The following is a 14490-nucleotide window of genomic DNA, read 5'->3' as shown; positions in this document are numbered from 1 at the left end:
AACAGGTAGCCTCTTGCAAACTGTAAGCCTTTGGGAAATATTTTCATTTAATTTGGGGATCTTTTGCTGGAAGGCATTAGTGCAAGTGTTTCACCTCAGAATGAGGAAGTTTGGGCAAAAGAGTGTGAAGAGAGGAAGACATTCAGAAGATGTCGTATACATAGTGTGCTGTGAGGGGATTGAGTAATTTGGCTTTACCTACCAAAATGCAAAATGTACCTACTTTTGCATTTTCATTTCACATGGAGGCATCTGCCCTAGATAAATGCGCACAACACAGAGGCAATGATGTTCATGCAAAAAAAAAAATTTTTTTTTTTTTTTTGGTGGCTGGCCAGTACGGTGATCTGAACCTGTGACCTTGGTGGTACAAGGCTGCGTTCTTACCCCTGAGCTAGCAAAATTGTTTTTTAATAGTGAAAAACAAAATTCAACCTAAGCCCATTACTTGGAAATATAAATTGTTTTATTTCTTTTTTTTAAAAAAAGATGACTGGTAAGGGGATCGCAACCCTTGACTTGGTGTTGTCAGCACCACGCTCTCCCAAGTGAGCTAACCGGCCATCCCTATATAGGATCCGAACCCGCGGCCTTGGTGTTATCAGCACCGCACTCTCCCGAGTGAGCCACGGACGGCCAGTAAGTAGTTTTATTTCGTGAAATGGAATACCATGCAGTCATTAAAAAGAATGGGGTTAGACCTATATTTACCAACCATGAAAGATATCCAGGGAATATTAAGGGAAAAAACACCTAGTTCCAGGAAAATGTTTGATCTCATTTATTTAGAAAATATGTATGTACGAGTAAATGAATAGGCAACGGTCCAGAAAGCTGCGCCCCAAACTCTTAACAGCGAATGTCTCTGAGGAGGGCGGTGGGTGGGGTCCGTGTGTAAAATGAATGGGACGCTCTAGTTTCTCAGTGCATTTCGGTTGCTTGAGTCTTTTACCAGAAGTGTTTCCATGTATCACTAGGGGAAATGGAGAGTGTATTTTGAGGGCCTTCTGAGAAGAGAAAAGTTGAGGGGGGCGGGGAGACCTACGCCCCGCGGTCTCGTCAGACTCTAGCGCCGCCTGAGGTGGGGAGACCCCGCCCCGCTGAGGTGATTCTGCAGAGGGGCGGGGCACTGCGGATCCGAGGCGGGAGGCTGCCCCGGGGGGCGGGGCCGGCCCGCTCCGGCTGCACGCTCCGCTCCCACCATGCCCTTATAAGGAGCGCCCGGCGTTAGGGATCGGGAATCCGGTGGCAATCCGCTCGGCGCAGCCCTAGCCCAGGCCCCTCCCTTGGGAATGGGGCGGGGCGGGGCTTTGGCGGCGCGGGGGCGGGGGCGGAGCATCTCGAAGCGGGACCAATAGGAGTGGCAGCCCCAGTCTGAGCCGCGCTGCTATTGGGCGCCGGGACGCGAGGGGGCGGGGCGCCCGTGAGGCTGGTTACGCCGAGGGAAGCCCAGGCTCCGTAGTCGCTGCTCCGAGTCGGTCTCTCCGCTGTTTCCCGGACCCCCGGTCCCAGTTCGCTGTCTCCCGCGGTTCGCCGCCCCGCTCGCCGCCGCGATGCCGGTGTTTCACACGCGCACGATCGAGAGCATCCTGGAGCCGGTGGCGCAGCAGATCTCGCACCTGGTGATCATGCACGAGGAGGGCGAGGTGGACGGCAAAGCCATCCCTGACCTCACCGCGCCCGTGGCGGCCGTGCAGGCGGCCGTCAGCAACCTTGTCCGGGTGAGCGCGCCGGGCCTGGGGCGGGAGCGGGAGCGGGGGCGGGACACGTCCCCGGGGTCCAGGTCGGCGTCGCGGCTCCCCTTCGCCGGCTCGCTGCCTGTGGCTTTGCGCGTGGGCTCTAGGGCCAGAAGCCGGGGGTGCGAACGCAGGTTCCCCCGCTCTGTGACCTTGAACAAGCCCGTGAGCCTCTCAGGGCCTCAGTTTCCCCATCTATAAAATGGGGACAATCATAATAAAGCCTGCCTTGCGGGCTTGCTGAGATGCAGCGAGGCGTTCTTTTAAAGTGTCTGGCGCAGCATATGGCCCATAGTAGGCGCCTAATAAATGATAGTTGTTGGAATGTCTGCTGGCCCCATCCCCTCCGCAGGCTGTCGTCCCTCCCGTGGACTCCTCTTTAGGCCTCGCAGATCTGCCTGTGTGTGTGTGTGTGTGTGTGTGTGTGTGTGTGTGTGTGTGTGTGTGTGTGGTGGGGCGGCTCTCCTTTCCTTCCAGGGATTCTATTTGAGCCACGTTGTTTTCCTTTCTAATCCTTCTGCCCCTCACCCTGAGACATGCCCTACAACCCCCGCTCCCAGCACTCCCTGTATCTGGCCCTTTTACCCACTTGTCTTAACTGGCCACTGTTCTCTCTGTCGCCTCCTCCTCCCGTCCTGGGCGTTTTACTTCTCACACCTCTGGCCCTCTCAAGCACCTTTATGCAGTAATTCATGACCACGAGCCCCATTTTTCCTTCTGCTTAACCCTGCTACCTTTCATTTGATTCCCTCCTATGGAGATTTCCACCCGGCTTTACCTGCTGTCAAACGGCTTCCTCCCACTGGGGCCTTTCCAACTCGGGGGCCCGCCTCCTGGCCCTTCCTCCTGGCAGGAAGCAAGATGGAGCTGGTGGGAGAGGCCTGTGGAATCTGGGATCTGCGGCCCCTGCCGGAGAGAAGGCTGGGGCGTCCCCTCCTCAATGCACAACTTTCCCCGTGGCTGAGCGGCTCAGCAGACCCCTTCAACCCACAGCTGTGACTCATAACTGAGGTGATTGCTGGGGAAGGCGGAGCCCACTTCTGAAATGGGAGAAGAGGTGCAGAGATCAGTCTGCTAACACTCCCCTGGTTCATGTCACACTTTTCTTTCCCATCCTGGGGGGGTGACTCAGACTGCCGCTGCCTGTGAGGAACAGCTTTGGAAAAAGTTCTTACTGCTTCCCCACTGAGCTGTGTAAATAGTGTGTGTCAGGGTAGCTGGGAGGTTGGGAGGCAACTGTGGGTCTGGGTGGGGCTTGGGTTGCTTATCTGATTAGAGCACTTCAGTGCACTTAGAGGCACTTCTGCAGCTGAAAGTCTTCCTCAGTCTTAGGGGCTCCTGGACTGTCTCAAAGAAGTTCAGGAGACACCACTGACCAAATTCCTGATCTCCCTTCTGTTCAGATTTAGTAAGAATCTATTCAGTAAGAATACTGTATTCATTTAAAATGTCTGGTTCTACATTATTCTTGTTCTTTTTATAACTAATTTAAATCTAAAACTCCAGAGTACATTCTTATGTAGTGTTGTCTAACATGGCTGCATTCCAGGCCTCCGGTTTTCAACAAATAGGAAACAATGTAAAGAGACAAGGTAATACTGTCCCTCTGTGTAGTACTTCAGGAAATGAAATCTTAAAACCACATGTTGCACTTGGAACAGAACTAGTGTAGTCAAGGGGTTGATATCTGGTTAGGCTATTTAGAGAAAAGTTATTTATGAGCTTCCATGCCATGAATTAATAAGCATTGAATGTCTGTTGTATAGAGAGCATTGTAATAAGTTAGTATGGTTCTCAGCTTGGAGCATGCATGAGAATCACCAGTGTGGCTTTTCAGAAAGAAAGATGTGCAGCTCTCACCCTAGACTTACTGAGGAGCTCTCCAGGGGTAGGATCAAGGCCTTTGTGTTTTTAAGAAGCTCCATAGGTGATTGTAACATACACCCTTAGGAAACACTGTGATAGATACTGTGAGACAAATACAAAAGAAATACGGCCAGTCATAAGCTGCAAAAAATCACCTGTAGTTACATTCTTCCCAACACATATGAAAGAAGGGACTTGAGATTGGTGGTAGATATGAATTAGCAGAGAGAAAAGGGAGAGGAGTGTGCTGATAAATAATCAATCATGAACAAAAGTACTTGGAGTAAGTCACTTCCAGGTTAAGCAAATAGATTGTCTTGATGGCCGCTCAGGAGACAAGTTGGAGAGAAGTTGGAGGTGAAGTTGGTGCATGACATATGGACAGTAAAACAGAAAGCCTTATCTAATAAGATGACAAAGAGAGTGGGAGGGGGAGGATGAGAATGGTGTGGGAAGAGACTGTGTGTGTCCTGTTCTGAGGACCTACCCATTGCTTCCAATTCTCAGTGCCAATCGTGGCCCTTAAATATATGGATTCTTTATATGCCTCAAGTTCCCAGCTGGATGGTGTCTGGAGAACAGGCCTTATTTGATGTTTGTTATATGCCAATTCTCAGTGCCAATCGTGGCCCTTAAATATATGGATTCTTTATATGCCTCAAGTTCCCAACTGGATGGTGTCTGGAGAACAGGCCTTATTTGATGTTTGTTATATGCCCCCCCGGTTCCTACCCTTAACATTGGCACACAGGATGGCTCAGTAAATATTGCTGAAGGAAAGCAGGAACTATGGGAAAGGACATAAATTAGGAGAATTTGAAAACTGGTCGGTCATGAAGAAAATGAAGACCTCATCTTTGGGTGCGGCAGGGAAAATGGAGAAGGAATTAATCAGAAATATATTAGAAGAAATGGTAGAACTTGATAATAGAACTCTGAGTTTGCTAGGAAAAACATATGGTAGTACTATAAAATAAAGATACTGATTTTTGAACAAATGTTCTGGAATTCATATAATCGAAATATATTAGAAGAAATGGTAGAACTTGATAATAGAACTCTGAGTTTGCTAGGAAAAACATGGTAGTACTATAAAATAAAGATACTGATTTTTGAACAAATGTTCTGGAATTCATATAATCGGGGTGTTTCTTGGGAGTTACCTTGGGAGGTTATATACTTATTCCAGTGCTTCTCTGTGGAAATTTCTTTTGGACTATTTACGTACATATATCAAATTAGTCTTATTTTGGTCAAGAAAATGTACATTTTGATTGAAGTAGGCATTCGTGAGCCCAACTACTTTTCTTACCATTCTGGAGACTGTATGACTTTTGGGTATTTCCAAAGTTAAAATTTATTAGATGAAGGTGTAATTGTCAATTGTTGAGTATAGTCATTAACCTATCAAACAGGTATTTATAGAGACCCTTTTGAATGTCAAAGCGATAAATATGATACTGAGCAGAATAAGTGTGATACTGGATTGAAAGTCCTAAGAGACAATGAGGAAATAAAGTACTATGGAACTGCTGAGGAAGATGGGATTACTTTTGGTGGGAGCATCAGGGAAGGTTTCATGGAGGATATAACATTTGAGCTGGGCCTTAAAGACAGGTGGAATTTGAACCTTTAAAGATGTGATAAGAAAGGCATTATAAGTGGAAGTAACTACCCAAGCAAAGGTGGAGGATTTTCAATAATCCAAGGAACAAGTTTTGACTTAGGGCGTTGTTAAGGTAACTAACTACCTTTTTGTCACCAGGATTCATTTGGATTTATAATTTCACGTGTATTTGTTAAGCAAAGTAGTCTGGTCACTTTACATACATACTGTATCACAACTAAGTAATCACTTTTACTCCACGCTTAGGGAGGTGTAGGATAGGAATATTTATCTACGTATCCTTTTTTTGTCCTCAGGATCCTGAACCATTTTTGTAACAGCTTTGTTGAGATTTAATTCACATACCATACAATTCACCCGTTTAAAATGTACGATTTAATGTTTTTTGGTATATTGACAGGGTTGTGCAGCCATCTCTGCAATCTAATCTTGGAACGTTTTTGACCCCTTAAGATGAACGTCATACCCGTTAGCAGTCATTCATCCCCTCTCGTCCTCCCCGTCCCCATCCCCTGGCAACCACCAACCTACTTTCTGTCTCTGGACTTGCCTATTCTGGACATTTTATATAAATGGAATCATACAATATGTGGTCTTTTGTGTCTGGCTTCTTTCACTTAGCATAATGTTTTCAAGGTTCATCCATTGTGTAGCATGTATCAGAATTTCATTCCTTTTTATTGCTGAATAATATTCCATTGTATGGAATAAGGCCATTTTAAACACAGAGAGTGAGTCCAATGTAATAAAACAAGGGAGAGGAGGAAGGAAAGGGAAGGGTGGGAATGGAAAAATAGAGGAGGGACACAAGAAATTCTGAGAAGGATGGGATTCAGTAAGCAGTGTGAAAAGGTCAGAAGTCTTAAACTGCCCATCTCGTAGCATGGTATATAAATTTTCCTTTTTTTCCATTGAAGTGGCCCATAGCGATCTGTCAGTCTGTGATCATTACAGTCATGGCAGTCTTATTAATGGGACTTCAGATACTTTGCCTTTCCCATTGCATCTGAGGGCATGCATTGTAACTACTCCTTGGGCTCATGAAATATTTATTTTGGGAGTTTTTGTGGCCTTGACTTTTATGGGCCTCACCCGTATATCATATGCTCTCAGGATCAGCCCTGGGACAAATAGCAGCTTTGTCTTCATGTTAAACTGATCGATGGGAAAGGCTGCTCTGCTCTTAAAAAGAGATCAGCAAATAATTTTGTCACTTGTAAATATCAGTATTAACATATGAAATTACTTATGCTTTAATTTCTTTTGGTTGGCATTGGACTTGTTTCAGTTAAAATAAACAACCATGTTTGGGTGATAGGCCTGTAGGTAATTTTTTTCTTTTTAATACTTTTCTGTATTTTCCAGTTTTAAAAATTAACATATAATTTCTATATTAAGGAAAAAGTTAATAAAATAATAAGAACATTTGTATAATCTTTTTATGAAAGTATTCATAAAATACTTTCCTATTTATAATCTCATTGCACTCCTGTGGGTAGGTATCGATGTGGTCCCCATTGTACAGACCAGGGTACTGTAGTTCAGAGAAATGAAGTAACCTGTCCACAGTGGTGCAGCTAGTTAGCTTGGACTCAAACTCTGGTTTTCTTATTCCAGATCCTCTGCTTTTTTCACTCCACCTTTCCACGTCCACTTAGAGCAGAGTTGTTAAATATCAGTGGAGGTTTTCCACCTAGAATCAGAAACAGCAAGAATGCTATTAGTCACCGAGTTTCCATTTGTTCTGGGCCCGGCAACAGTATCTGTTTAGAGCCTAGTTTTGGCCTATCCTGTATGAAGGGCTTGTGTGAGAATGACGTGTAGGTAGGCTTCTTCTGTTTTGTAGCCACACTCAATTTCACAGCATTTCTTTCTTTTTTCTTTGAGAAATAAGAGTAGATTCTAGTTAGCACTAAAGTATTTATGCCTGAAAACAGATAAAGCCTTTTTATAGTATATGTGACTGCTTAGCTTGATGCCTATTAGAACTAAATAGTATTTAAAGTAAATTTGTAGATTCTTTGTGGAATCATGTAGTTTCATTTGAAAAACTTTGTCCCCAGATCAAGAGAGATATATGAATAAGACAGATGTGAACTTCATTTCGTTGATATTTAACCTTTATTCGTGTGGCTGAGAGAATAGACGATTTTTGAAGATTGTATGTTTCTACAACTGTGTGTTTATAATTTTAATGGAGCCCCAATGTAAATGTTTTTTATATCTACACAGTTGAAAGTTGGGCTTTTCTAAAGCTGTTTTATAAATGGCACTGGTATAATTCTATTTTTTTTTTTTTTAAAGATGACCTGTAAGGGGATCTTAACTCTTAACTTGGTGTTATCAGCACCACACTCTCCCAAGTGAGCTAACCGGCCATGCCCATATAGGGATCTGAACCTGTGGCCTTGGTGTTATCAGCACCACACTCTCCCAAGTTAGCCATGGGCCGGCCCTAGCACTGGTATAATTCTAAATGGACAAAGTAAAGTTTAGAGCATAAGTACCTATGGTATCAATAACAGTAGCTTAGGTTGGGTCCTCCTGTTATAGTCCTGGGTAAGGACAGCATTAAGGCAACTATGTTTATGGGGACAGGACTCATTTGAGTTTTCATACTTCTTGTATAGTTGTTTTAAAATGAAGTAGCCTGGCCATTTTATATACATATTTAATTGGTGGTCATTTATAAGTTATAAAATGCTTATATATATATATACCACAACTGAGAGGGTCATCCGTCATTTTAAAAGCCTTCTGACAATTTCCTGGTCTTTCACTGCATGCTTAAGAAGAGGGTAGGATGGAATATCCTCATTATCCACAGCCTACAATTCAGTATAGCATATATATGTTCTGTTATGACACCATATTTGTTCAGTGTTTCTCCGCTAGATTGTAGGTTCCTCAGTGGCAAGAACCATGTCTGTTCTGGTCATAGTTGTGCAGTATAAAATTTTAAGTAAATGAACATATGTATAGCATTCATTTTTTATGCATAAAATATTGCAATAGGAATTATTTACAACCAGTGTTTCCCATCTCCAGCTTTCAGACATCTAGTACAACCAAATTTGAACCGTCTCATCAAATTTATAATGGGCTTTGACTGAAACAAGTAGAATATATGCTAAGAGGAAAGAATGAATGGCTAAATGCCCATTTTTTGAGATAACAAAAGTGTTCAGGCTATTTTGGGTTGTGGTTTCTCTGTTTCAGAGTCATTTCAACTATGCAGGCCACTTAACTGAATTCATTACATGAGAATATGTTGCCTCCTATCTGAAAGTGGTATTGGGATTTTGCATTCTCTTTTTGGGAGTGTCTTTTTAAAATTTAGTGATTTAGACCAGGTGTTGATATATTATTTGGAACCCTTATGGTTACAATGTAGTCTCATACTGTGAGTCATGAATTCCTCATTAAAGGATCTTTATTTCCTTGAACCATTTGGCAAGATATTATACAGTTGATCTGCTGCTTTTTCGCTTTCTGGCTGATTTGGGCCCAACCTTTTCATTAAACCTTATGTCATGGTCATGACAGTGGGGTATGTTTTTCCATAATAAACCAGCATTAGGACAGTATCAAAGAAAGTAGCGGTCCTTAGTGAGCAAATAAATATCAGAGCTTAGCTGATTTCTCTCTGGAGGTTACTCTCTGGAATAATGCTCTGTGCTCAGAACTCTTGATGAGGAAGGATCATTCAATCAGTTCTTGTTGCTTTCAGGCAGGTCTGCCCTTAAACCTGCCTGTATAGACAGGACTAGAAGAAAATGAACTTTTGCCTTGGCATTTTTAACAACCTTCAGTGCTATATAGTATAAATCCTTCAGAGTGAGCTTTTAGAAGGAAAGTTCAAGGCTGTAATAAGACTGTGAAACACCAAAAGAAGAAAGCTGATATGCTGGAGGAGAGACATCCCACTAGAAACATTCATCTGTCTTTCTATTTCTTGTAACCTGGATCTGTAGAATTCTTGCAATATGTGTTTGGATATATTGGGCCACATGAGTTCAGATAGCATAAGTTTCAAATTATCTAGGTGGCTGTTGCTTCGGCCCCCACCCCCACCCCACGGACATTTTAATACCCATTCTATTTCCACTGGGAGTAGTTAATGGAGAGGAAAGCTGTCTTACCTTTTTATTCTTAACAGGTTACAAAAAGGTCTGTAGGGAAGGAAGTTGAGATATAAGTAGAGAATTTTGTTCGTTTGTTTGTTTGTTTTTTCTTTTTCGGCAGCTGGCCAAAACGGGGATCTGAACCTGTGACCTTGGTGTTATAAAGCTGTGCTCTAACCTACTGAGCTAACAGGCTGGCCCTGTTCATTTGCATTTTTATCATCATAATTAAAGTATTTTACTGTTCTATATAACTAAAAATATTACTATAGTGATCATTTTTGTCATGCTGAGTCTTCATGTAGTCTTTGAAAAATAAAATTTTTCTTGTTACAAAAGTATTACATTTTCATTGTTGAAAATTTAGAAAATCTATCTTTAGTGACTGTCTTCTCTCAGTGTTTCTCAGCCTTTTTCGGTCTATCTGCACTTGATTTGTCTTTCACTCTCTCTTGGTTACCTTTTCTCTCTACTCCAATCCAATTTGTGTTTCCCTGGATGTAAATACAAATTTTACTGTGTATAGATGCACCGGCTCTTATCCCTTTCACCATTAAAATAACCAAAAACAAACAAAAAACCCACCTCTTTTTTTTAAAACAGTATCTGAAAGACTATTAGAATATAAATTTAGCAAAGTTGCTAGATATAAGGTCAGTATTAAAAATCCATTTTTATGTACCAGCAACAATTTAAAAATGAAAACTTTTGAGTGAAACCATTTACAGTAGCAGCAGGAAACTAAATCTATCAAAAAAAAAATGCATCTTCTACACAGAATACTATGCAATATTAAGAGACATTAAAGAAGACCTTTAAAATGGCAGGATAGCTCTTGTTTTTTAGTTAAAGGACTCAATATTAAAAAGATGTAAATTCTTCCAAAATTAATCTGCAGGTACAGTACAATCCCAATCAAAATGCCAGCAGGGATATATGTGTAAATTGATAAGCTAATTCTAAAAGATAGATGAAAATACAAAATACCAAGAACAGCTAAAATAATCTTGAAAAAGAAAAGAGTTGGGGGACCTTGGGATATCAAGACTTATTATTTATTTTTTGTGTGTGTGTGTCCGGCAACGGATCGCAACCCTCAGTGTCGCGCCCGTACTGGACCGGGACTGGCAACGGGATCGCAACCCTCGGTGTTGCTCCCGCACCTCGCTCAGCCAGTGAGCAGGAACCGGTCTGTATGTGGGATCCGAATCCTCGGCGGGAGCGCCGCCGCTCTCCCAAGCGGCGCACTGTAGCAGTGCGCCACCGGGCCGGCCCAAAAAACCCACCTCTAATTCACTTTCCTGCTCATGAATTTGCAAAGAAAAGTGAGAAAACCCAGTGTTTTACAACACTCCAAGACTTTCTCTGTCACATGCTGTTTAGGGAGCTGTGCTCTGGTGAGTTAACTGCTGTTTCAGTACATGTAGAATGAAATAACTTCAAAATGATGGGCTAGATCCTGAAAGAACTTCTGGTCTTGACATATTCGTTAAGACATGGAGGTCAAATAACCATTGATTAAATTCGTTTAAGTATGTGCATTGCTTGCAGACAAAAGATAGAGTGTGGTAAGAGTATTAGGTAAAAGAGATTTGTATAATTAGACATAGGAAATTGGGGATTCATTGTCTTCTTTCCAGTCTCTTGGTAAAGACCTCATAGATTTCGTGTCCTCATACACTGGGTCATGAATCCTTGGAGGATCGGTTTGATAGCACTTTTTCTTCCCCCTCACTCTCTGCTCTCTTAGGGTGTCTCCCTTTAGTCTGTTGGTTTCTTGAAGGTAAGGACTGGGTTATATTCTCGATTTTCCTGGTACTGTGCTTATCATAGTCCCCTGCTCATGGTAGTCCCTCAATAGTATGTGTTGTGCTTTGATACTTGGTATACCAGCTAGTCATTTTAGGTTATTTCATGATGATGAGGATAGCTTACTCTCTCTCGCCTCCATTGGCAGGCATGGTGATTCTCTTTTCCTGCCCTCAAATGTTGCTGTATATATACCCAATGCCTACATATTCACAAAGAGAAACAAGGTTCATAAATGACATATTATGTTGGTTACATTTTTGGATTTTTAGATTTCAAAAAGTTCTATGTCATTTCTATTAGAAGTTAGCTCATTGGACTGGTATGACTGTGGGGAGTGTGTGTGTATGCATAGAGGATGAGAGGTGGTGAATCTCAGAACTAAAAATATTTTACAAATATCGTTAAGTTATAATAGATATAATAGAAAATAGTCTTTGGCTCTTCAAGAATTTCCTATTGAGGGCCGGCCCAGTGGCACGCTGGAGAGTGCGCCTTTCTCCCGCTGAGGGTTCGGATCCCATGTGGAGACCAGTTCCCGCTCACTGGCTGAGTGCGTGGAGAGTGCGCCTTTATCCCGCTGAGGGTTCGGATCCCATGTGGAGACCAGTTCCCGCTCACTGGCTGAGTGCGGTGCGGGCGCAACACCGAGGGTTGCGATCCCGTTTCCGGTCCCCGGTACAGGCGCTGTTCCCGCTCACTGGCTGAGTGCGGTGCGGGCGCAACACCGAGGGTTGCGATCCCGTTTCCGGTCCCCGGTACGGGCGCTACACCAAGGGTTGCGATCCTGTTACCGGTCAGTAAAAAAAAAGACAAAAAGGAAAAAAAAAGAATTTCCTATTGATAAAATTTCCTGTTGAATGACTTTTACGGGGAAAGTGGCTGAATTTCACTGCAGTTCTTACCACAGCTGGCCACAATCCAAGTCAGAGTCATTCCTTTTTTTGAAATAAGCTTAAGTTATTCCCACGAGTAAGCTTTCTGTGAAGAAAGAGAAATGGCACGTTTGCCCTTAGAGTGGAGAGTTGCGGGACCTCTATTGTGTAGCTTCCCTATGTTTCCAGCCCCTCCTCATCTCTGGAAGACTGGCTCATCTTTTATCTGCCAGTTGGACCACATGTTTTTATTCATGCAATTAAAGTAGATAAGGATGTATGAATGGGCTAGTAAATCTTACATAGAAAAAAGTCTAGACCAGCAACACTTAAATTTCTCATGCTACAGTTCTCCCCAGATAGCAAAATTATTTATCAGACTCTACCTATGCACATTGCCAGGTGCTGTGAATGATATTAGGATATGTAAAATATGGTCTCTGGCCTCAAATTGTTTAAAATACAGATGAAATTAATAATCTGATAAAAGACTTATCTATCTACATTCTCTCCACCAATGAAATTGTTGCAGAATTGAAATTATTCCTCTTAAAGGGTTGTTTGTTAGTACTGCAGATACATTGGTTTTTATTCTCTGGAGTCATGGGGAAAATGTGAAGTGGTAGCAATGTGGGGAAAAGTGACAAACACATAGTGGGCCAGCAGCAGAGACAGGAGTGAGCAGGTGATGGGCCGCATTGTTAGGAAAAGACCTTTGAGCATCGGCCTCAGCTTGTGGTACCTCAGGTTTGCATTTCCTCCAAAGCACAGCGCTTCTTTTGGGCCTTCTTGTGTGTTGTTCCTTCTGTCTGAACTACTCCTCTGTACTTCTCAACCTGGATAATTTCTAAATCCTCGGGTTCCATATTAACTGTCCATTTTTTAGGGATGCTTTCCCTGAGTACCTCTATACTAGTTTAGGTCCCTCTATCATATGCTTTCTATATTTTTTCTTTATTATGCTTATCACAGTTGTAGTTAATTATTTGTGTGGCTATTACTTGTTTAACATCTTTCTTCCAGCTGGAGCCCCAGGGGCAAATGTTGGCTCTGTGGTGTTCATACCTGTTTTTAGCACCCATCATAGTGCTTAGTACACAGTAGTGTCTTGAGAAATATTTGTTGAATGAACAAATGGGAATACCATTTGCTGCTTCCCTGCCAAAAATGGTTTTAAGCTTTTTTGGAAAAATATATATCATGCTGTAGGTGAATCTTGGTGAAATCTAACTGCCAGTTAGGAAAGTAGCTCATTGTGTAGTACGGGCATTGCATGCAATAGGAACATCCCTTTCATGTTTTATGAATAAATTCCAGGGACAGAGTCCTGAGGAGCAGGTGGGGATAATCCTGCATGGCCCAAAGCAGGATTATGCAGAATATGTAAGTGTAAATAAAAAGAAAAATTCTCTGTTAGTTTTGGTCTTTTTGTAAATGAACAGAATAGCCAAATTTGGCAAAATGCATCTAGTATGGGTTAGCAAATACCAAAGTCAGACTTGAGATTTAGGTAGTAGGTAAATCAGCGTAGAAACATGACAAGAGTCTTAGGAGGCAGTAGAGTGTAATGGTTAAGAGTTCTACTTCTTGGATGGCTGGTTAACTCAGCTGGGTAGAGCACTGTGTTATATTACCAAGGTCAAGGGTTGGGATCCCCTTACCAGCCAGCCACCAAAAAAAAAAAAAAAAGAAAAAAAAAGAAAAAAGAGAGTTAAACTTCTTGGGTTCAAATCTCACCTTTGAGAGAGGTAACATTTGGGAAATTAATTAATCTCTATTTTCTTATAGTCCTCCTCGATAAAACAAAACTAAAGATAGTACCTGACTCGTAGTGTTATTATGAGGATTAAAGTTCATTAAAATGTTTAGGGGCCGGCCCTGTGGCTCACTCGGGAGAGTGCGGTGCTGATAACACCAAGGCCAAGTGTTCGGCTCCCACATAGGGATGGCCGGTTAGCTCACTGGGTGAGCGTGGTGCTGACAACACCAAGTCAAGGGTTAGGATCCCCGTACCGGTCATTTTTAAAAAAAAAAAAAAAAAAAAAATGTTTAGAACTATTCCTGACACATAGTTAAGAGCTCAGCGAGTGTTAGATATTATCATTACTGTATTTCCCCATGATTTTTAAGTCATATTTTAAATGTTAATCTAATGAAAAGGCAGTGTTGATTTCCTTTTTAAATGTCTAAGCATAGCTTCTAGCTTTTACTCAACAAGGCAAAATGCCAATGAAAGCTTTCAGTAGAATTCCATATGTTGTAGAATATACAGTTTTACCAACTGTGGGGAAAATATCACTTACAGTTTTAGGTGCCTGAACCTTTGATTGCCAGTTTCCCATGATTAAAGACAAACATTTAAATTTTTAATTGTATCTCTTGTTTGGAGCAATAGTGAGGGAAAAAGTGTGTCTCTCCCCCCCCCCCCGCCCCAATTCCCCCCCCCCCCCCCC

General features: G+C 42.3%; 1 protein-coding gene across 2 annotated transcripts in view; it reads left to right on the top strand.

Annotated features, from left to right (window-relative positions):
• The first annotated feature begins 1438 nt into the window (after positions 1-1438).
• VCL (vinculin) overlaps positions 1439-14490 on the top strand; it is a 117741-nt gene continuing 104689 nt past the window's right edge. The window contains exon 1 of one of the 2 annotated variants that reach the window (XM_008578445.1): positions 1439-1721. In XM_008578445.1, the coding sequence (XP_008576667.1) occupies positions 1554-1721 (168 nt within the window). In that variant the 5' untranslated portion in view covers positions 1439-1553. The remainder of the gene's footprint in view (positions 1722-14490) is intronic. The other variant, XM_008578444.1, reaches the window with a different exon arrangement.

The sequence above is a fragment of the Galeopterus variegatus genome, unplaced genomic scaffold (genome assembly GCF_000696425.1).
Source record: "Galeopterus variegatus unplaced genomic scaffold, G_variegatus-3.0.2 Scaffold1689, whole genome shotgun sequence".
Lineage (NCBI taxonomy): Eukaryota > Metazoa > Chordata > Mammalia > Dermoptera > Cynocephalidae > Galeopterus > Galeopterus variegatus.
The sequence above is the reverse complement of the archived record's forward strand: the minus strand, read 5'-3'. Positions and strand labels throughout refer to the sequence as shown.